The sequence below is a fragment of the Salmo salar genome, chromosome 14 (assembly GCF_965601325.2).
Source record: "Salmo salar chromosome 14, fSalSal1, whole genome shotgun sequence".
NCBI lineage: Eukaryota > Metazoa > Chordata > Actinopteri > Salmoniformes > Salmonidae > Salmo > Salmo salar.
The window spans coordinates 86,036,662-86,060,694 of NC_138304.1; the positions used below are offsets into that span (position 1 = coordinate 86,036,662).

General features: G+C 42.2%; 1 protein-coding gene across 1 annotated transcript in view; it reads right to left on the bottom strand.

Moving 5' to 3' along the window:
* The window catches only part of hivep1 (HIVEP zinc finger 1), an 88,768-nt gene extending 65,266 nt beyond the window's left edge, over window positions 1-23,502 (bottom strand). The window contains exons 1-2 of the mRNA XM_014142585.3: window positions 23,363-23,502; window positions 20,397-20,527 (exon numbers count right to left, since the gene is read on the bottom strand). Of these exons, the coding sequence (XP_013998060.2) occupies window positions 20,397-20,436 (40 nt within the window). The 5' untranslated portion in view covers window positions 20,437-20,527; window positions 23,363-23,502. The remainder of the gene's footprint in view (window positions 1-20,396; window positions 20,528-23,362) is intronic.
* Window positions 23,503-24,033: the final 531 nt, after the last annotated feature.

A 24,033-nucleotide genomic window follows, 5' to 3' on the forward strand; every position in this document is an offset into this window, starting at 1 on the left:
CTGTGTGTCATTAATAGTAATGACCACCGCTGCCAATAGGTTGTTGACATGGATTGAATCTCAAATGACACCCTATTCCCTACGTAGTGCACTACTTTTGACCAGAGCCCTATAACCAAAAAGCCACATGGTAAACTTACAGGCCAAGGAATAAATGTTATTTGATGATTTGAGGGGTTCCATTATTGGACTAGAGATGGTGAATGGAAAAGGGAGGAAAAGAGGGAAACATTATGAGAACTGTGGTGATTCAAACCCCAGCCCAGGGACTCAGAGAGCATATCATTGTTGCCAGCGAGGAGGCTGGCTGTTATTATTTTCCTTCAGTATGTCACAGGGGAGCAGAAAGCGAAAAGAGACTTTGGGGGGGGGGGGGGGGGGGGTAACACTGCATGGCTGTCCTCTCTGGCCGGTAGATCTAAGCTGACGTGCGTCCACACACTCTGTCTTGTCACTGTGCCAACCCTCCCAATAGCCATACCTCCCCCCCATTCTCCACACTGCTATTCTTCTGCCAGTCACTCTGGCTTGCTGAATTTATTGCATTGTTGCTCCTACTCTGTTAACTACTCTTCTCTCCCATTCTCTACTTCTCATTCTCTCCCTCAGTCTTCCCTGCTCTTTGCAGGAGTATGACTTTTGTTACGGGCCCCTATCGAGCGCCAGCTGAGGTCCAGGACTGTCCTTTTGTGTGAAATTCTTCTTCTTACCCCCTTCCCCTTTTTCTCCCACTGTTATTTTTCCACCTTTATTTCATCCCCTGTTAGTGTTGTAACTAGGCTTTCTTAAAATCACTCTCTCCCTCGTTTATGTACTTCACTACTTCTATCAAACCCATTTTCTCAGTCTTACCTGAGCTGCCCGGTGCTCCCTCTCCTCCCTCCCTTCCTCCCTCTCTCTCATCATAGGAGGCTCCAGGAGTAGGACACAAGGAACAGCACCTGCACACTAAGACTCATGCTGATCCGTTGCCCAGGCAACCGCTACATCAGGCTTCGCTTGTGCAAACCATTAGGCATTGCCAGCACACTGCGCTCACACACAAAGACACACAAATACACCCCCACGCAACCACCCTATTAAGGGTTTCCGGCTGGCATACGTCAGTTCTACTGCCTCTCTTTTTCACCCAAAGCTGTTTTTCCAAATCCTTTTTTATTTTAACTGAAGTGAATTAACTCACATTTTCCCCAATCATAAAAGGAGCCTCAGGGAAAACAGAATGCAGTGTGTGAACTTCACACAGTGGTGTAGTGTTTTGTTCAAGAGGCATTTCTCTGGGAATGACACATTCTCTAAAGCAGATCAGATAGAGGGAGGATCTACTTTACCTCCCCAGCTGTGTCGTGATTCCTGAACGGGTGTCAAAACCACACTAGGTCCAATCATTGGACCGTTTCATGACCGCAGGGGACTTCTCCCACTGTTCCAGATTTATAGTGCTGACGCGGACGGATGCAATTGAAAGGGGGCTCGACCGCTCCCATGCGGTTTTTCCCCTCAGTCCGGGTCGGTCAAAATGCAAACATGTCCCTTTCTAAGCATGCCAACATCAATGCCGCTATACCAGGGTTCCAGGAAGTGGTGTTGGAATGGAGCCCCGGGCTGCTGAGCTCACCTGTGGAACGTGTGTGTGTGTGTGTGTGTATGTCTACGTACGTGTGTGCGAACGGGGGGTGTGGTGGGGAGGCCTCTGTTCGCCAGCTCTTCACTTGAACTTCAGTTTAAAACGAGTCAACAATTGCACAATCAATGATTCAGTTCAACGGATTGAGAAATAGTCACCATTACTAAACCACACAGAAAGAGAAGGCACAGAAACACACACACACACACACACACACACACACACACACACACTATAGGGAGGGCCAGTCAGGAGGTCAGACCTACTGGCATCAGGGAGTAGTGTTCTAAATAGTGGTTGGCTGAGTTGAGGTGAGAGACGCATACAGTGTCTTCAGAAAGTATTCCTACAGTGTCTTCAGAAAGTATTCCTGCAGTGCCTTCAGAAAGTATTCCTACAGTGCCTTCAGAAAGTATTCCTACAGTGCCTTCAGAAAGTATTCCTACAGTGTCTTCAGAAAGTATTCCTACAGTGCCTTCAGAAAGTATTCATACAGTGCCTTCAGAAAGTATTCATACAGTGCCTTCAGAAAGTATTCATACCCCTTCACTTATTCATACAGTACCTTCAGAAAGTATTCATACCCATTCACTTATTCATACGGTGCCTTCAGAAAGTATTCATACCCCTTCACTTATTCCACATTTTGTTGTGTTACAGCCTCAATTCAAAATGGATGAAAATGTTGTTGTTTTTTTACACACAATACCCCATAATGGCAAAGTGAAAAAAAATATTTAAAGAATTGCCAATTTATTGAAAATGAAATACAGAAATATATAATTTACCAAAGTATTCACACCCCTGAGTCAATACATTAGAATCACATTTGGCAGCGACTACAGCTGTGAGTCTTTCTGGGTAACAGGGTTCATACAGACAGTGGCAAGTCAAATTCAAGGACTTATAAGTACTTTTTGAAGCACTAATATTTATTTTGGAGGACCATCAATTGGTAATAGTTCCTATTATGCAATTGTTTGTAGTCGCCACCAGGTGGCAGTATATTGCCACAACCTTATGAAGAAAAAAAAAATATGTACTATTCATCACTGCCTTACAAGTTCTACTCAATAATTGTACTACATACACGAATGGTAAGTCAGTATTGATAATGTAATTTCAGTAGTGATGAGAAAAGTTTTGGGACATGCCTACTGGCGAACACACATTTCCTATTCGCATTACTACACAATTCCAGCTTAATGACTATATTGTATTTTTATTGGGCATTTGGGGATCTACTACTTAATATCTACGAAAACGCGTCTTGCATATTCACATATGTTATAGGTTAGACCCTATTGTACATAATCTGAGGTTATGGTGTTGTGCCCACCATTGGTTGAGACACAACATGCTCTTGAAAAATGGGTGGGTGTAATTTCAATCATAGAAATAGAACTCATAGAATGGGCATATCCCTTCAGACAACTGAAATTTATCTGGTGCAACATTGAATTTGAAATTTAACTGAAATTGTCATTTCTAATTAAATACCACAAAGATGGTATTTAATTAATTCACCAAAAATATAAATGCAACATGCAACAATAACAAAGATATACGGGAATCAGTCAATTGAAATGAATTCATTAGGATATGGATTTCACATGACTGGGAATGTTGGTCACAGATACCATAAAAAAAAGGTAGGTGCATGGATCAGAAAACCAGGCAGTATCTGGTGACCACTATTTGCCTCATACAGCGCGACACATCTCCTTTGCATAGAGTCGATCATGCTGTTGATTGTGGGCTGTGGAATGTTGTCTCACTCCTCTTCAATGGCTGTGCGAAGTTGCTGTATATTGGCGGGAACTGAACACACTGTGTACGCGTCGACCCAGAGCATCCCAAACATTTTCAGCTTCCAGGAATTGTGTACAGATCCTTGTGACAGGTGGCCGTGCATTATCATGCTGAAACATGAGGTGATGGCGCCGGATGAATGGCACGACAATGGGACTTCGGGATCTCGTATCTCTGTGCATTCAAATTGCCATTGATAAAATGTAATTCTGTTCATTGTGCGTAGCCTGCCCATACCATAACCCCAACACCACCATGGGGAACTCTGTTCACAACATTGACATCAGCAAACCACTCAGCCACATGACACCATACACGTGGTGTGCGGTTGTGAGGTCAGTTGGACATACTGCCAAATTCTCCAAAACGATGTTGGAGGCGGCTTATGGTAGAGAAATGAACAATACATTCTCTGGCAATAGCTCTGGTGTCTATTCTATTATCTATATTTCTATGATTTCAACAGGTTTCCTATGGAGGACTGACAGTATTGACGTTAATGGTTAAAAAATGTCATTTTTAGCCAGCCAGCAACTTAACCCTGTTGCCCAAAGCTAACGTTATAAGCAGCCAGCTAGCTTTATCTGGCTAGTGAGGCTCGAACAGGACCGGGTTATGTGTTGTGAAGCTTGCCACAATAAGGATTAGGCACAATAGTGGAATTTGCGGTTTGCATTCAAAATAAAAGTATGTCATTGACAGTGATGCAAATGAATACAAATAGTAGAATTATGCCATACTTTTATTTTGAAGGCTAACCGCAAAGTCCACTATTGTGGCTAATCCTTATTGTGGCTAGCATCACATAGATGGGTCCGACCACCATTTAATCAAATAAAAACTGTCTTATAAATTAGGGTTATTTTAGATGATGACACCTAGCTATATAGTTAGCTAGCTAACTACAGCTACTGAAACAGATTGTCGTTTTGCTATGTTTTTGGGGAAGAACACTGTTTCCATCCATGAGCTAGCTAGCTTTATTTTGTGACCAGCACTGTAGGTGCGCGAGTCAACTTTACCAGCATCATAGCATACGTGGCGATGAATCGTTGTGACATATGAAATACGAGTGAGTATAATCAATGTGTAATAACTACGTTAAAAAATGTATGAACGCGTTAAATAATGTGATGTGCAGTCATATTCATTCCTTGATTGGTCACCAAGCTTATTTGACACGTCAAAATAGTGTTATTTGCGTGTATCTTTTTTGACACGCAAAGACCCAAACGACGTTCCATAAAAATCCTGGTTGAGAATGAAACGACTGAACAAATGAACAACGAAACAGCACAGCAAGTAAGTGAAAGAAATAGGTTTTGATTATGGGGACATACGTAAATGCCAACAAAATACATTTTTGGTCAGTGTGGTGTGTGTGTGTGTGTAACCTTTATTTAACTAGGCAAGTCAGTTAAGAACACATTCCTATTTACGATGACGGCCCGGACGACGCTGGGCCAATTGTGCGCCGCCCTATGGGACTCCCAATCACGGCCAGATGTGATACAGCCTGGATACGAACCAGGGACTATAGTGACGCCTCTTGCAATGAGATGCAGTGCCTTAGACCGCTGCATTCATGTGTGTGTGTTAACTATTTAACTGTACTAGAATGCTTCAAAGGCCGCAAAATAATGTAATATCGGTTATCGGTATCGTTTTTTTGGCAAGGAAAATATCAGGTATCGGCCAAAAATGACATACTAGTATGGCATCACTAGTATGTATGGAAGGTTCGTTCAAATCCAAAAGGGTGATGTCAAAAGGTGATTGAGTTCAAATGGATTTAACCTCAAAACAGGATGTCTCAACTCTGACAAGTAAATTATACAGTTGACAATCAATTAATAAACTGTCTTGAGTTCCATTTTAAAGGGTAAGGCACATTCTGAGAAGTACTGAACAGAAATAAAATGTTTCACTGCCTTCACAGTAGGATGCAGGCAACACACATACTAGACACACACACACACACAGGGCCTTCTCTGTGCAGACATGTGGGTGGTGTGAGCACTGGTATTAGTCACCATACAGTGTCTGATAAACAGGCAGTGTTTTTGACAGACATTCAAACCGAAACTGTCTGAAAAGAGCGCATGGTTTGAGAGGAGGTGGGAGGAATAAAAGAAAGTAGGCCTCAAACAGAGAGAGAGAGACAGAGAGAGAATAAAAAACTGAGAACAAGAAAACAACACAAGCGTTCCAATCCCACAGCTTAAAAAATGAACTAGTACGAAGTTAACTCAACTGCAGCTTGAGGGCCTGAGAGTCAAGTCGTGGGTTGGGTTCCTATCCAAGTAACTATCAACGAGTTCTGGCCTATTTCATTGGAAATTCACATCCAAAAATATCTAATTACCTGAATGGACTGCTGCCATCTGAGATTGTTGGAAATTGTCCATCGGTTAAGTGCTTCCTCAAGAACATATGTTCGCCGGTAATGGAGAGGTCATCAGAGCAGACCAAGACCTGCTCTGCCCTCTCCTCTAGGCTAGGTGATTTGTCAGTGAACTCCCACCTCTTTAGAGAAAAAACACCCCCATTGTGATAAAATAATGGAGAGACTGGAGAGACACCCCTGATGGTTTGAATCCCGAACAAATGGTGGGGGGAAAAGGTATTCTAATGTTGTCAAGAGTTACAGCTAAAATACATATTGGAAATCATACGTCTACTTTTCCGTTGTTGAATATAAATCTATCACATTAGCTACCATCTCTTTGGTGGCTTCCAGTGAAAGTGAAAACACAGTGAGCAGTAAAACACACTGCCTTTTCCCTCTTGTAAAGGAGATTGCTTCGAATTTAACCCACATTACAGATGACAGAGTGAACAGCTGGTGTGTGTTTATTCAACGTATTCAATTTCATTCACACAAAATATGACCATAAACATTTGATTTTGTCTCCCTTGTCCCCTCCCTGTCTTTCTCACCTCCCTCCCTTCCTCTTTCCTCTCAAAGTGAAAGGCTTCTCAGGTTCTCAGAGGTCAACACTAAGTTAAACAGACCTCCATAAATCCGTCCCAGCCTGTCTGTTGTACTAGTTACTGTTGCTAAAACCCTGGGTTCTTCCTGCCTCTGGGGCAGAAGTTCCCTTTGTGTGAATCTTGCTGGTTTCTAACACATTCATTTGAAGGAGGAGGTACAGTACAGAGGGACTGGTTTGGCTTCCTAAGCATGACACAACGTGTAGAAATCCATGCACAGGAGTCAGGGTGTTAGCTCTTTCTCTGCACCATTGACTGTAGCTGAGCTAAACTCAAAGTACAGTAGACAGACAGACACTATGCTATACAACATATCGTTTGATTGATTTAACCTTTATTTATCCAGGATGTCTCATTGAGGTCATGAGACCTATTTTACAAGAGAGACCTGGCCAGTAATATATAGGGCATGCTTGTTTGGCTATTTACTTAGGATATTAAGAATCTGGTGTCAAGCATATAGGGTCCAATCCAGGCTCCAATCCAGCCCTGGGTAAAGTGCTTACTAAGCTGACCTAACTGCTTACAGGATGGGGGCTCTTCTCCTGGGAGGAGGACCTAAGTATGGAGGGAAAGGGAATCTCCCAGACTGCGTCACAAATGGCACCCTATTCACTTTATAGTGCACTACTTCTGACCTGGGCCCAAAGTGACTTTTCAGACCCTGACCCTCTGGTGGCCCTGAGCTGGGAATTCAGTGGGGTTCACCGGGCATCAGGACAGAGCAGGGGAGCAGTCAGCAGAGGCCTGGTAGGGCATAGCGCTAACAGAGGAGAGGAGCCAGACCAGCAGCACAGAGCACTCTTAAAGAGCCACTGAACACACCGATTGGCACATATGTTTTCTGTTGCTCATTAGAAAAACTAGACTTCAGTCTTGGAGGTGTTTCCTGACCGATTCCGCGTTTGGTTAATGATGTTTGTCCCTCATGAGAACCTGTAGACACAGAAGCCTATTTCAGTTTCTGAAAAATCATCAGAATTAGTCTAAGATAACTCAAGACATCTGTAATTAATTTTGACGCATTATGTCAAGGATGTTTTAGTTGTGCAATTTTGCAATTAAGGTGTGTGGTGCAGCATTTCTCAAGTAAAAAAATGTGTGACGTGTTATTTTATGTAAACAGACTGCTATTGGATAGAGAGCAATCACCGCAGCTGTCCACCACATGTTAGTGGGTAAATGAACAGTCAAATCAAAACCCGTTGTGACACATGGATGTGACATTTACCCGTTGTGACACATGGATGTTCCAAACCCCGTTTTCGACAAGACTGACTTTATGACCAAAATTATCGTATTTACACTTTGTACTAAATTTTGACACTAGAATAGCTGTTTCTGTCTCACATCAAGACCACATAGGACGTTTTCAAAGGGATTCGTTGCTTTTTAAAGGCAGTCGCTCTTTAACCTCTTGACCAAATAGAGGAGACAAGATATCATGTTACCCTTCTCCCTTCTGAGTGTGTTGGTTTTGGTTAACGAAATATAAAGTCCTGTAAATAAATAAGCTTAACTACAGCAAATGCATTACAGAAAGAAAAAAAACATTACTGTGACCTTGAAACCATAAAAAGACAAGTGAATAGCCTAAATAAATACAGTAAATACACGCACCAAGCAGGAAGAAAAAACACATAATTGTAGTCTTGAAACCATAAACAAGTAAGAATGAGTGTGTGTCTCCCATATCTCTAGTTTACTGTGTGAGTTAGACCAGGGACTCTGACCCCAAAATACCTAACCAGTAACCACTGGCAGCAATGAAGTCATTGATTGCAGATCCATGGGTTGATTATTAACAGACAACATCCCAAATGGCATCCTATTCTCTATACTATGTAGTGCACTACTTTCAACCAGGGCCCATAGGGTAAAGTAATATATAGGGAATAGGGTGCATATTGGGACACAGACAGAGTGATGTTGCTATGGTCAGAAACTACCGTATTGGTGAAATATTCAACTGGCTAACAGCCGTTATACACACACAGAGCACACACTATATCAACCTAAGCTATTACCCAGTTAATGCAATAGCCTATACAGTTTGCAGAGATTTAATGTATTTTTCCCTCTAAAAGGGTAAAATGTAAAACCTTGTTAAATGTGTGGACCCCTGCATAGCAATTGTTCACCATTTTGCAGACAGTGTTTTGTTTGCTAAAGCAGGGGTCCAGACATACTGAGCCTTGGTGAGATTAAACCTTTTATAAGACAGGAGGAATGCAAGCTCGGTGCTATAATAAAAACTGGTGTGGTTAACAAGACTGGGCATTTTCAGGGGCACAATAAAAAGGAATATGAGGTGAGGGTAGCTAGGGGGTGAGCTGAGGTGCTATGCTACTGCAAGTCAACACCGACCAAACAACACAAACTGAACAGTACCAGTCTACACATCATAAAGTTTACAAGACCACTGACATAAATAATCCAACACAAGAAATAATCCAAGATCATGGGCACTTGGTAAGGAGAATAATTACATTTTCAGCAAATATTTTGCATTTTTAATCATGAAAAAAAAGCAGATCCCGAGGAGCTGTGTCTCAATGGTGAATGTATGTATGATGGTCATAGAGTGTGAATCTGTCAGTCAGTGACGGGGGAAGTGGCAGGCTAGACCCAGGGGAACTACTGTTATGACCTGGCGCCTGCCAAGCCAAAGCTGTTGGAAACCAGCTGTTTGAAGTAAACAGCAGACCTGAACGGGGGTCCGGAGTTCCTGACTTCCTGCTTTACTACCCACAAACTGCGTCACAGCATTCCTGTCATGTTGACATCACACACACACACACACGCACACACACACACACACACACGCACACGCACACGCACACGCACACGCACACACACACACACACACACACACACAGACACACACACAGACACACACACACACACACACACACACACACACACACACACACACACACACACACACACACACACACACCGGAGCTTCACCCTGTTTTAACTTCACCTGTTTGCACCCTGCCCATACAGCTGGGTTGAGAGTCAATAAAACAAAGAATCTTGTGTATCTCTTGACAGGACCCAATGTGAGAACCTAAAGAGAATACATGGTGACACACAGACAAATACACACAAGGGTGGTTCCCTCACTGACATGATTGTTGGTACTCATGGTACCAGTAGTCAGTACAGAGCTTCAAGCCAAAAAGAAAATGGAGGGAACTTTGGCCTTCAACACAGATTTAGATTATTTTCTAAAATATTTACAGTTGAAGTCAGAAGTTTACATACACCTTTACCTGAGTTTAAATGTATTTGGCTTTCACAATTCCTGACATTTAATCCTAGAAGAAATTCCCTGTCTTAGGTCAGTTAGGATCAGCACTATATTTTAAGAATGTGAAATCGCAGAATAATAGTAGAGAATTATTTATTTCAGCTTTTATTTCTTTCATCACATTCCCAGTGGGTCACAAGTTTACATACACTCAATTAGTATTTCGTAGCATTTCCTTTAAATTGTTTCACTTGGGTCAAATGTTTTGGGTAGCCTTCCACAAGCATCCCACAATAAGTTGGGTACATTTTGGCCCAGTCCTCCTGAGAGAGCTGGGGTAATTGAGTCAGGTTTATAGGCACATTTTCTATAGGATTGAGGTCAAGGCTTTGTGATGGCCACTCTAATACCTTGCCTTTGTTGTCCTTAAGACGTTTTGCCACAACTTTGGAAGTATGCTTGGGGTCATTGTCCATTTGGAAGACCCAAGCATTAACTTCCTGACTGATGTCTTGATGTTGCTTCAATATATCCACATCATTTTCCATCCTCATGATGCCATCTATTTTGTGAAGTGCACCAGTCCCTCCTGCAGCAAAGCACCCCCACAACATGATGCTGCCACCCCCGTGCTTCACGGTTGGGATGGTGTTCTTCGGCTTGCAAGCCTCCCCCTTTTCCCTCCAAACATAACGATGGCCAAACAGTTCTGTTTTTGTTTCATCAGACCAGAGGACAATTCTCCAAAAAGTACGATCTTTGTCCCCATGTGCAGTTGCAAACCGTAGTCTGGATTTTTCATGGCGGTTTTGGAGCAGTGGCTTCTTCTTTGCTGAGCGGCCTTTCAGGTTATGTCGATATAGGACTCGTTTTACTGTGGATATAGATACTTTTGTACCTGTTTCCTCCAGCATCTTCACAAGATCCTTTGCTGTTGTTCTGGGATTGATTTGCACTTCTCGCACCAAAGTACGTTCATCTCTAGGAGACAGAACGCGTCTCCTTCCTGAGTGGTATGACGGCTGCGTGGTCCCATGGTGTTTATACTTCCGTACTATTGCTTGTACAGATGAACGTGGTACCTTCAGGCATTTGGAAATTGCTCCCAAGGATGAACCAGACTTGTGGAGGTCTACAATTTTTTTTCTGAGATCTTGGCTGATTTCTTTAGATTTTCCCATGATGTCAAGCAGAGAGGCACTGAGTTTGAAGGTAGGCCTTGAAATACATCCACAGGTACACCTCCAATTGACTCAAATTATGTCAATTAGCCTATCAGAAGCATCTAAAGCCATGACATCATTTTCTGGAATTTTCCAAGCAGTTTAAAAGGCACAGTCAACTTACTGTACCTAAACTTCTGACCAACTGGAATTGTGATACAGTGAATTATAAGTGAAATAATCTGTCTGTAAACAATTGTTGGAAAAATTATTGTGTCATGCACAAAGTAGATGTCGTAACCGACTTGCCAAAACTATAGTTTGAGAAATTTGTGGAGTGGTTGAAAAATTAGTTTTAAATGACTCCATCCTGTGTATGTAAACTTCCGACTTTAACTGTAACTATTTAAATGGGCAAAGCCACTGTTTTTTTTCCTGGAGTTCGATATTTTTTTATAATATTTATTTAACACACTGTATTAGACTAAAAATAACTTTACTAGCCATCTTATCAATGCAATTTGATTTGCTGGTTTTAAGCATTAAACATTCAAATAGCACTTAGTTGACTGTTGCTGGATGTTATCGTCCTCCATCAGCTCCGGCCTGTACCCTACCTGCCCGAGGCTCTCTCCTGGCCCCTTACACTATGTCTGAATTTCTCCTGCTAGGTGACCTAAACTTGGACATGCTTAAATCACCTGACCAAGTCCTAAAGCAATGGGACTCCCTAAATCTTTCTCAGATTATTACCAATCCCACAAGCTATGACTCCAAACGCCCAGAAAAGACTACTCTCCTCGATGTTATCCTCACAAATAATCCTGATAGGTATCAGTCTGGTGTTTTCTGTAATGACCTTAGTGATGACTGTTTTACAGCCTGTGTTCGTATTGGCTGCTCAAGGAAACGATCTGTCCTGATTTGTCATAGACGCTTGCTAAAAAACTTTAATGAGCAAGCCTTCCTTCATGGCCTGGCCTTTGTAAATTGGTATAGAATCAGTTTGATCCCCTCTGTCGAAGATGCTTGGACCTTCTTTTTTGATATTTCAAGTGATATTGTTAACAAACATGCCCCCATAAAGAAAATTACAATTAAAAACAGGTTCAGCCTCTGGTTCGACTGTGATCTTGCAGAGTTACTACACCTAAAGAATTGCATTTGGCGAACGGCTCGGTACACGCATACTCAGGCTGACTGGCTCTCGTTTAGGCAAGTGAGAAATAAGTCCACTCTGGCTATCCGGAAGGCCAAAGTTAGTTACTTTAAGGAGCAGTTCTCTCTCTGTTGGTCTAACCCTAAGAAGTTCTGGAAAACGGTTCAAGACCTGGAAAATAAACCCTCCTCCTCACAGCTGCCCATGTCCCTTAAAGTTGACTATGTGGTTGTTACTGATGGCTGAGCGCTTTAACCTGTATGGGCTAGGGGGCAGTATTTTCACGGCCGGATGAAAAACATTCCCAATTTAAACAGGTTACTACTCTGGCCAAGAAACTAGAATATGCATATTATTAGTAGATTTGGATAGAAAACACCCTACAGTTTCTAAAACTGTTTGAATGGTGTCTGTGAGTATAACAGAACTCATATGGCAGCAAAAACCTGAGAAGATTCTGTACAGGAAGTACCCTCTCTGACCATTCCTTGGGCTTCTTGGCTTTGTTTATTGAAAATTTAGGATCTTTGCTGTAACGTGACACTTCCTACGGCTCCCATAGGCTCTCAGAACCCGGGAAAAAGCTGAATGATGTAATTCCAGCCCCAGGCTGAAAAATTTTAGCGCCTTTGGTTAAGTGGTATATCAGAGGACCATCAGACTGAGGCTCGTGCACGAGGGGATCCCATGTTTTTATTTTCTCTCTCTTTGAACGTAAACACGCTTTCCCGGTCGGAATATTATCGCTTTTTTACGAGAAAAATGGCATAAAAATTGATTTTAAACAGCGGTTGACATGCTTCGAAGTACGGTAATGGAATATTTAGAAAACTTTTGTCACGAAATGCGTCGTGCGCGTCACCCTTCTTTACACTTCGGATAGTGTCTTGAACGCACGAACAAAACAGAGGATATTTGAACATAACTATGGATTATTTTGAACCAAACCAACATTTGTTATTGAAGTAGAAGTCCTGGGAGTGCATTCTGACGAAGAACAGCAAAGGTAATAACATTTTTCTTATAGTAAATCTGACTTTGGTGAGGGCTAAACTTGCTGGGTGTCTAAATAGCTAGCCCTGTGATGCCGGGCTATCTACTTAGAATATTGCAAAATGTGCTTTCACCGAAGCTATTTTAAAATCGGACATAGCGAGTGCATAGAGGAGTTCTGTATCTATAATTCTTAAAATAATTGTTATGTTTTTTGTGAACGTTTATCGTGAGTAATTTAGTAAATTCACCAGAAGTTTGCTAGTTCTGAACGTCACATGCTAATGTAAAAAGCTGTTTTTTGATATAAATATGAACTTGATTGAACAAAACATGCATGTATTGTATAACATAATGTCCTGAGATTGTCATCTGATGAAGATCATCAAAGGTTAGTGCTGCATTTAGCTGTGGTTTGGGTTTATGTGACATTATATGCTAGCTTGAAAAATTGGTGTCTGATTATTTCTGGCTGGGTACTCTGCTGACATAATCTAATGTTTTGCTTTCGTTGTAAAGCCTTTTTGAAATCGGACAGTGTGGTTAGATTAACGAGAGTCTTGTCTTTAAAATGGTGTAAAATAGTCACATGTTTGAGAAATTGAAGTAATAGCATTTCTAAGGTATCTGAATAACGCGCCACGGGATTCCACTGGCTGTTACGTAGGTGGGACGAAATCGTCCCACTGGCCCTAGAGAAGTTAACCTTGTTCTGAAACACCTCCAAAGCAAAGGTAATGTGGTTTGATAAGAAGAATGCCCCTCTCCCCACAGGTGTGATTACTACCTCTGAGGGTTTAGAGCTTGAGGTAGTCACCACATACAAGTACTTGGGAGTATGGCTAGACGGTACACTGTCCTTCTCTCAGCACATATAACTTTAGCTGCAAGCTAAAGTTAGAGGAAACCAAGTCTAGATTTATCGTAAATCGCTCCTCTTTCACCCCAGCTGCCAAACTAACCCTGATTCAGATGACCATCCTATCCATGCTAGATTACGGAGACATAATTTATAGATCAGCAGTTAAGGGTGCTCGTCACTGCAATCTATGCTCTTCTGTAAACTGGTCCTCTGTATACCCGTCGCAAGACCCACTGGTTGACTCTTATTTATAAAACCCTCTTAGGCCTCACTCCCCCTATCTGAGATATCTACTGCAGCCCTCATCCTCCACATTTAACACCCGTTCTGCCAGTCACATTCTGTTAAAGGTCCCCAAAGCACACACATCCCTGGGTCGCTTGTCTTTTCAGTTCGCTGCAGCTAGCGACTGGAACAAGCTGCAACAAACACTCAAACTGGACAGTTTTATCTGAACTTCTTCATTCAAAGACTCAATCATGGGACACTCTTACTGACAGTTGTGGGTGCTTTGCGTGATGTATTGTTGTCTCTATCTTCTAGCCCTATGTGCTGTTGTCTATGACCAATAATGTTTGTACCCTGTTTTGTGCTGCTACCATGTTGTGTTGCTACCATGTTGTTGTCATGTTGTGTTGCTACCATGCTGTGTTTTCATGTGTTGCTGCCATGCTATGTTGTTGTCTTAGGTCTCTCTTTATGTAGTGTTGTGTTGTCTCTCTATCGTGACGTGTGTTTTGTCCTATATTTTTATTTTATTTATTTTTAATCTCAGCCCCCTTCCCCGCAGGAGGCCTTTTGCCTTTTGGTAGTCCGTCATTGTAAATAAGAATTTGTTCTTAACTGACTTGCCTAGTTAAATGAAGGTTAAATAAAAATAAAAAATACATTCTGTCAGGCTACATACAGTAATGTTGCCTTGAGGTCTGAGCATTATCATGTGATGGCACGAGTCAGTTTGGGGAGTATTTTAGTACTTTATTAGGATCCCCATTAGCTACTGCTAAAGAAGCAGCTACTCTTCCTGGGGTCCACACAAAACATTACATATTACATAACATTAATAGGCAAGTACAGTACATCCCTAGGATAGAACTACTTACTTCCCTCAATTCCGGCTTATCTGCCCTGGGCTCTTTCTGTAATTCCGACCGAATTTTCGGGCTACCCAGAAGAAAATGCCAACGTAACAGAGGCAAGAGAAGGGGGATCCTGGCAAGATTAAGGTGAAGGGAAACCCAGCCACCTCTTCCCTCCATTCTACTGGCCAATGTACAGTCACTTGATAATAAGATGGATGACCTCCGATCGCGGATTTGCTACCAACGGGAGTCTCGCAACTGCAATATTCTCTGCTGTTCTGAAACATGGCTCTTGGACAAGATACCCCCATGGCTATCCAACTTGATTGATTCTCCATTCACCGTGCCGACAGGACAGTGGATTCTGGGAAATCAAGGGGGGAGGGGGTTGCCACTTCATCAACAACAACTGGTGTGTTGTCTTGAGCATAGTGGATGTGTCGACCCATTGTTCACCCATCTTGGAATACCCGATGGTCAAATGCCGACCCTTTTACCTCCCGAGAGAGTTTTTAGCTGTTATCGTGACTATTGTATATCACCTCAGGACAAGAAAAATAACAAGCTGGGACTTAACGAAATGTACGAGGCTATAACCAAGCAGGAAAACGTGCATCCTTCTTGCCGGCGATTTTAATTCTGAGTTATTAAGACACGTGATGTCCAACTTCCATCAACACATCTCCCTCGCCACTTGGGGCGATAAAGTCCTAGACCACTGTTTTACCCACAAGCAAGAATACAAGGCCCTTCCTCGTTTGCCATTCGTAAAATCAGATCATGACTCCATATTCCTGCTTCCTGTTTACAAGCAGAAGCTGAAACACGAATTACCCGTGACTGGCTCCATTGAGAATTAGTCTCCAGAATCAGAGATTATGCTACAGGACTGCTTTGCTAGTGCTGATTGGAATATGTTTCGAGATAACATTGACAAGCTAACCACCTCCGTCACCGGCTTCATTAGGAAATGCTTCGCCGACGTTGTCCCCACAGTTACTTTTTGCTGCTTTCCCAATCAAAAGCCCTGGATTAACACTGAGGTTAGATAGGGCTACCCCACACAGGGCTATCGCAGACAACCGAGGCTACGGCTGAGAATAAGAACAAGAAGTCCTGAAATGACCATCGCAGAGTCATCAAACGAGCAAAAGGACAATATAGGAATAAGGTGGAATGATATTACACAGGCTTCGACACCTGGCGCGTGTGGCAGGGGCTACAGTCCATTACGGAATACAAAGGAAGACCCAGCCTCGATCTGCTCAAAAATGCCTCTACCAGATGTACTCAAAGCATTTTATGCATGCTTTGACAATAACAACATCGTGCAAGGTGTGAGGATTGCCACCAACCCAGAAGATTGGGTGATCTCACCCCCGAGGCCGATGTGAGTAAAGTCTTTAATCAGGTCAATATCCGCAAGGTCGCGGGCCCATTGATTTGCATACCGCCCCAACAGATCCATAGACGACCCAATCTCAATTGAACTCCACACTGCCCTCACCCAACTAGATAAGAGGAATACTTATGTGAGAATGCTGTTCACTGACTACAGCTCAGCGTCCAACACCATTCTCCCCTCCAAGCTCATCACCAAGCTTAGGACCCTTGGACTGAACACCTCCCTCTGCAACTGGATCTTGGACTTTCTGGCAGGCCAACCCCAGGTGGTAAGGGTAGGCAATATCACCTCCGCCACGCTGACCCTCAACACAGGGCCCCCTCAGAGGTGTGTCCTTAGTCCCCTGTTGTACTCGCTGTTCACCTACGACTGCATGGCCACCCACGACTCTAACACCATCATCAAGTTTGCTGACGACAACGGTGGTAGGCCTGATCACCGGCAACGATGAAACAGCCTATATGGATGAGATCAGTGACCTGACAGTGTGGGGCCGGAACAACAACCTCTCCCTCAACAGTGGAGCGGGTCGAGAGCTTCAAGCTCCTCTATGTCCAAATCACTAAATGGTCCACACACACCGCACCATTGTGAAGAAGGCACAACAGCACCTCTTCCCCCTCAGGAGGTTGAAAAGGTTTGGCATGGGCCCTCAAATCCTCAAAATGTTTTACAGCTGTACCATTGAGAGCATCTTGACTGGCTGCATCACTGCTTGGTATGTCAATAGCACTGCCCCCAATCGCATGGCGCTACAGAAGGTGGTGTGGACAGCCCAGTATATCACTGGGGCCGAGCTCCCTGAACATCCAGGACCTTTATATCAGGCAGTGTGAAAGGAAGGCCTGGAAAATCATTAGTCTCAAACCACCCAAGCCATAGACTGTTCTCTCTGCTTTCGCACGGCAAGCAGTACTAGTTCAAGTCTGACACCAACAGGCTCCTGAACAGCTTCTATCCCCATGGCATAAGACTGTTTAAATAGCTAAGAAAATGGCTACACGGACTGAGTTTAACTTAGTGCAAAAAGAACAATAAAATACAGTCTCTATGCACACTCACAGGGCCCTACACACTATGCACTCATATCTCCCTCACTAGCTTTAAGCACCAGCTGTCAGAGCAGCTCACAGATCACTGCACCTGTAGATAGCCCATCTGTAAACAGCCCGTCTATCTACCTACCTCATCCCCATACTGTATTTAGTTATCTTGCTCCTTTGCACCCCGGTATCTCTACTTGCACATTCATCTTCTGCACATCTACCATTCCAGTTTTTAATTGCTATATTGTAATTACTTCGCCACCATGGCCTATTTATTGCCTTAACTTACCTCATTTGCACTCACTGTCTATAGACTTTTTGTTTTCTTTTGTTCTACTGTATTATTGACTGTATGTTTTGTTTATTCCATGTGTAACTCTGTGTTGTTGTATGTGTCGAATTGCTATGCTTTATTTTGGCCAGGTCGCAGTTGCAAATGAGAACTTGTTCTCAACTAGCCTGCCTGGTTAAATAAAGGTGAAATAAATAAATAAAATAAATGCACACTGATACTCCAACACACATACAAAAACTCACTCCATCATTTGCTCACACACACATAATATGCACATAAATTTATACTGACTCTACACACACCCACTCACATACAATCATCATATACGCTGCTGCTACTTTGTTTATCATATATTCTGACGCCTAGTCACCTTACCCTTAACATATCGACGTCTATCGATCCAGTATGCCTGCACATTGTAAATATGGTACTGGAACTGACCCTGTATATAGTACGCTTACTTATTTTATGGTGTTCTTCTTATTTTTATATATTTTGTGTTTTTGTTCTACCGTGTTATTTTCAGTATTACATTGTTATTGATTACTGCATCGTTGGGGTTAGAGCATGCAAGAAAGGCATTTCACAGTACTTGTGCATGTGACATTAAAACTTGAAACGTATGCCTACATAATCACACACAATAAAAAAAAAATGGAATGGGAGGAGGGTGTGTGGGGTTCCCAAGAAGAACGTTACAAGGATCTGAGTGGTATGACTCTCACTTCAGCAGAATGTGAGTTTGCCTGTGATAGCATGCCACGCCACACACTAAGCAGCATAGCATTTCCTGTCTGACTAATCAACTCCTTAGCACAGAGGGGGAGAGGTGATGAAACAGGTCAAAGGTCAAAAGCCACAATACAGAAGCTGTAAACGACCCTGTGTCTATTCAATATAAAGTACCAGAAGCTGTAAGATACTCTTATACTATTTGTAATGGTGGATTTACATCTACAGGCACCAAGTAATAACTATTATTTTTAATATATCTGATCCTCTCATTTCCTTGAGCTCCTATTGAAACTTCACTGAGAAACTTCAGATGGAAAAAGAGAGGGAGACTACAGATGTTGGATCTTAATTTGAGCCAGTTTTGTACAGCAGGAAAATAATCCTGCAGCATCAGGAAATGTGGATTATTATATGGATTAAAATTCATGGGTATTTTTGTAGGGGTTGAAACATTTTTGTAAGGGAAAATCAAGTCGGAAATTTCAAAGTGGAAATTTCTCCTGCAACGGGGTGATCAAATTCAGGTCCTACTTCTGTATGAGAGGAGACTATGGGGTAAGAGGAACAGAGGAATGCATCAGAGAGAACGGGACAGGACATCCTTGTTCACTGCAGTATTTGCATGTGTAACAAAACAAAATCCATACTTTTCCAGAGGAAACAATTGAGGAAATATCAATCTTCCTTCCATTCCTTCATTAATTAGGTCCTGCCTTTAGGTGACAGACATTTCTTCTTTTTAATTTGCTCATTCACATTGATTGATCCTAACAGCTCCTCAAAATGATGTTGCCCCAAACCCACCCTTTAGACCACATATGTACAGCTGGCATGGATATACCCACATTACATGACATTTACATTACCTCTGCCTAGCCCTGCTACTAATAAAACTGGGTGTTTCCACTCGCTCTAAAATAGTAACTGGTCTAACGTGGCTGGGGAAATGTACTATCTCACAGTCCTCCATTGGGCAATCTGCTATTATAAAACTAAATTATTTACGTTGTTTGGCCAAGTAAGCTCAAAGCAATAAACTTGTGGGTGGGGGTGGGGGGTGTTATAATAAATAAACAGTAAAATCTGGGTCGCTGCTTGCCGACATTGGCAAAGTACGTTCTTTTCTAATTTTATTCTTATGGACTTTGCATGCAACACACATAGAAACACACACAAACATCTAAATAAATCCATTACTAGTGTACATGCCTTAGGTTTCGACAGATACTTCGCCTCTGCGATAACGCATAATTGTCCGATAATTAGCCTATCAAAGGCAAATGATAAAGTTGAAGAAAAGCTCTGTTCTTGATTAACAGTCATGCATTTGTAAACATAAGCCGTTATAGCCTACACACTAACATATGGACTCCAACAACACAAAGGGAGGTTCCACCATAGAACGACACAATTGATTCTAGTTGTTTACTTACTATAGGTTCCACAGCACACACTGATTGGAAAACTAAGCACTAATAGTTAAGACAATTGTGTAACAAAAGACAAAACTAAAAAAAAATCACAAAAGGAAAGTGGACAACCACGGCTCAGCAGATTCTATAGACATTTGGTCAGCAAGTGTGGACAGAGAAGTGGTTAGGGGGCAAGTGTGGACAGAGAAGTGGGTAGGGGGCAAGTGTGGACAGAAGTCTGTAAGGGAGTAGGGGACTGTGGGAGGACAGATGGCTCAGTGATCCCTTCTATCTATTTCTCCCTCCATCTCTCGCTTTTGAATATTAAATTATAGTCTGAACTAAGATGACCTTCCTTTTTTTAAAGACCTTTCATTTGTTTACCGAGGATAGTACACTTAGTAACAATTTACAGGGAGTCCTGAGTTTGATAAAATCAATAAAAACATACACATTACATGCCCCCCAAAAAATGTAACAACACAGCACACATGACATGACATAGGCCTACACACACGGGCATTTAAAACACAGCAATTCAGGTTGGCAACTCACCTTTAAGGTTCTTCGGGTTGTTCTGCTTGGTTCGGGGCATCTTTTCTTGTTGGTTGTTTCACTGACACATCTTCTGAAAGGTTGTCAATTCTCTAATGCAGGTGGACCTCGAGAACACCCTCTGGGTTCATCTACAAAGCACACATACACACACCAGAGAGGGTCAGTGTCAACTCAACACACCATAGATCAATAAACACTAAGCAGCCCTTATCTTCTTACTAAATGTGCGTGTGTGTCTGTGGCTGTCTGTGTGCAGTCTCCCGTCCTCTCACTTGGCAAGAATCAGAAAGGACATTGCTGTTGTTGCGTCTGTCAGTTTAACAGTTGTCCCTGTCTAAATTCTAATTCCAGTCCAAACCTGCACGGTCTACATTTTTATTCTAGTCCAAACGTACACGGTCTAAATTCTTATTCCAGTCCAAACGTACACAGTATAAATTCTAATTCCAGTTCAAACATACAAGGCTTACATTCTTGTTCCAGTCCAAACGTACACAAAACAAAGCCCAGTGAGCACAATACGTTGAAAAGACGTTTATCAACGTCTTGTCAACATCTTTTGCCCATAGGGAGGCTCCTGCTAAGTTTGATGGCATGACATAATATCCAATACAGCACCACTGACAGTGTGCTCCTCTACCGATATCAGGTGAGTTCTGGACCGACTCTGAGACGCGAATGCATCTCTCTCCATATAAATATAAACCTTGGAGTGGCTATCTATAGTCTGATCTAAACCAAGAGGAGATGGCTGTTTTTTTGGTAAACAGCTGATTGACAAGTCCATGTCAGATACACTGCCCTGCCCTTCGCTTTGACGACACACACATTTCAGATGACGAAAGACGCAAACAATAAGGCCTTGTGTCTGGCGGGTAGTCAGCGCTCCAGGGTGCTTAGGCGGTTAGCGGGCTACAATCAGACGGATCTTCTTGTAAAAGTGAACACTCCATAGATCATTGCATCACCATCAGACATAAGCAAACACTGAAAGGGCATCTTGATCTCATAGCTGTATGGTATCTGTTTAATCTTATTGTATTGCTGCTAATGATACAATTTTTACAGTGGATGAAAAGTTACTAATTTTAGACTTCATGCAAATCTGAGCTCTGTAAAAGAAACATCAGCAGACACCATCAGCAGTATGCTGAAGCTAAATGTTACCAAATCTTGACCTTTCAAAAACCCAAAGCAAAGCAAAGAGCAAGCAGAATGAATGATCAGCAGAGCTCCCATCAGTCCCTCCCGATACATTTCTATAGACCTATAGCCTACATAAATGATCTATAGCCTACATAGAATTCACATGCATTGCTCTAGTCTATACATTATCTATACATAAAAATAAATGTATTGAAAATGACTAAACCTTTTACATATTATATTCTGTATTATGTTTATAGATAACTCCCTACATGATCTTCCTGAAAGAACCTCGTCTGGTCATAACAGTCAACCTAGATCAATCCCTTCCACTGTACATTATGTTCCACCATCCAGTCTGTTCCGTTTGCCAATGTTACATAACAGTCCGTTACTACAGCTGTAGGATGTTTTACCATATACTGGTACACGTGCGCTGCTACAGCAATGACATCATTGAGCTCGCAAAATATATCGGCAGTAATGTACACAGCGCATGCACCAGGTCACAGAGCCCAGCAAGAACGACAATGAAAGTCATACAATCAAACATGTTCATAAGCTCCCACCTGCCCCCCAGAGAGAACGAAGGACAGGTCGAATACCTCCAGTTCAGACGATGCTGGTGATTTGGAGGAGAGCGAGACGTGCGTGTGCGGCACGCGTGTCAGCTGAGAAATATTTGAGGAAACACCCCGAAACTGACAGCTTGATGAGGATGCCACAATAAGCGGCTAAGTAAATGTTGCAGTAGGCCTAGTCCTATAGCTGTCCGAGAGGAATGTTCTCCCTGAGTCCCTGACGACAGACTTCCGCCTCATTCAACACATACCTAGGAGGATTCCTTCCAGTCACCTTGCAGCATTCTACAGCAACATTGTAACCGCATGTAAAAACAATGGACATGATGTCCTTCATTATGAAATATGAATACTGAATAGCCAAACCCCTGTGACATAATCAAATGCTTCTATCTATCCAACCAATAACGGTGGCTTCAAATGACACATCTAAAACAGGTAAACAACCCTGTTTGCTTGTAGGCATGCATCAATGTCTTTATACAATACATGTTACATCACAACATTCCCATCTTATTGTGAAGGAATGCAGTCTAAATAAAAAACAATGACTGGGTTATAGCGTATTTTATGCCTGTAGCACAAGCAACACATGAACGCGCTTTAACTGAGGGAGGAGTCAGGGAAAACCCCTCGCTCTCTGCAACACTACGGCGGCACTTCCCTAATTCAACAAATATGCGACATTATTTTTCAACACTTTCTCATGTGTTGTGTAATATCTATGTATCATATAAATGGCTAATGTATCAGATAAATGGCAACAGATCAGTCTTACCTATTGGCGCACAAGACAGGCACATTCAGTAGCAAGCAAGACAGCAACATTACACACACCACATTAGATTGCTGCAGACGTATAACGTTACACCAAAACAACGATTCTGTGGTAAGCAACGACGGTTCTGAAAGCTTAACTTGTTTGATCCCAAAATTTGACATTCCTTCTTTGCAAACGTGAAAGCACAGGCGTGAGCTAAAAGAAACACAACGGTGAATACATTGAATACAAATAACTAGCCGAACCAGCAAGAACGTCCCCGACAGGCGTTGTAGCCTACACGATCGCCCAGTGAGAGTACTACCCCAGAACACTTCCACATGCATGCAGCCCAAAGTTTCAACCACATTTAAGACAAATAAATATCCACAAACTATATATATATATATATATATATATATATATATATATATATATATATATATATATATATATATATATATATATATACTTACAAGTGAGGTCTTAATAGTTGTCAAGGATTTCTGGTGTAACACACCTTAAGGGTAAAGGTCTGTTTTTGTCGCTTCTCCCTCTCTCACTTTCTATTGCAGGAAACAGACAGGCCAACTGACGTCAACGGGGGTCCCGTCTCCGCCTCCCAACCACAGGATGTCATCTCCGGGAGGTATGCGACGATCAAACTACGACCAAATAAATTACTAAAAACAATATCACCAGGGCCTTATTTTTTACCATATTCATTAAAATATATTTCAAACGTATATTAAGTAAGTTTAGAACATATTTACGACTGAAACCGTGTCTAAAATAGTGTTTATTTTAAGCGTCGTTTGTCGTGCACCCCCTAAAGATCTTCCCTTTGCACATAGTTTGGGACTGACAGTTTTCCCGGAGGTTCCTTGTTGTCAGGTCACGTTGCGCCCATCCACTGCCGACTGGGCTTTCCCATGCAGATCTCCCATTGCAATTACTAAACCATTTATTTTCAAGCCTAACAGACTTTGAACTTGTCTGAGGTACTGAAGCAGGATGAGTTTGAAAATCGAAGATTATATAGCATAGGTCATAGCTACAGTAGGGTGCCATACAGTGATTGCAGTCGGGTTTTGTATAGCCTGCATTATAGTTTTTTCCCCATCCATAGAGTATTAATCCAATTTAA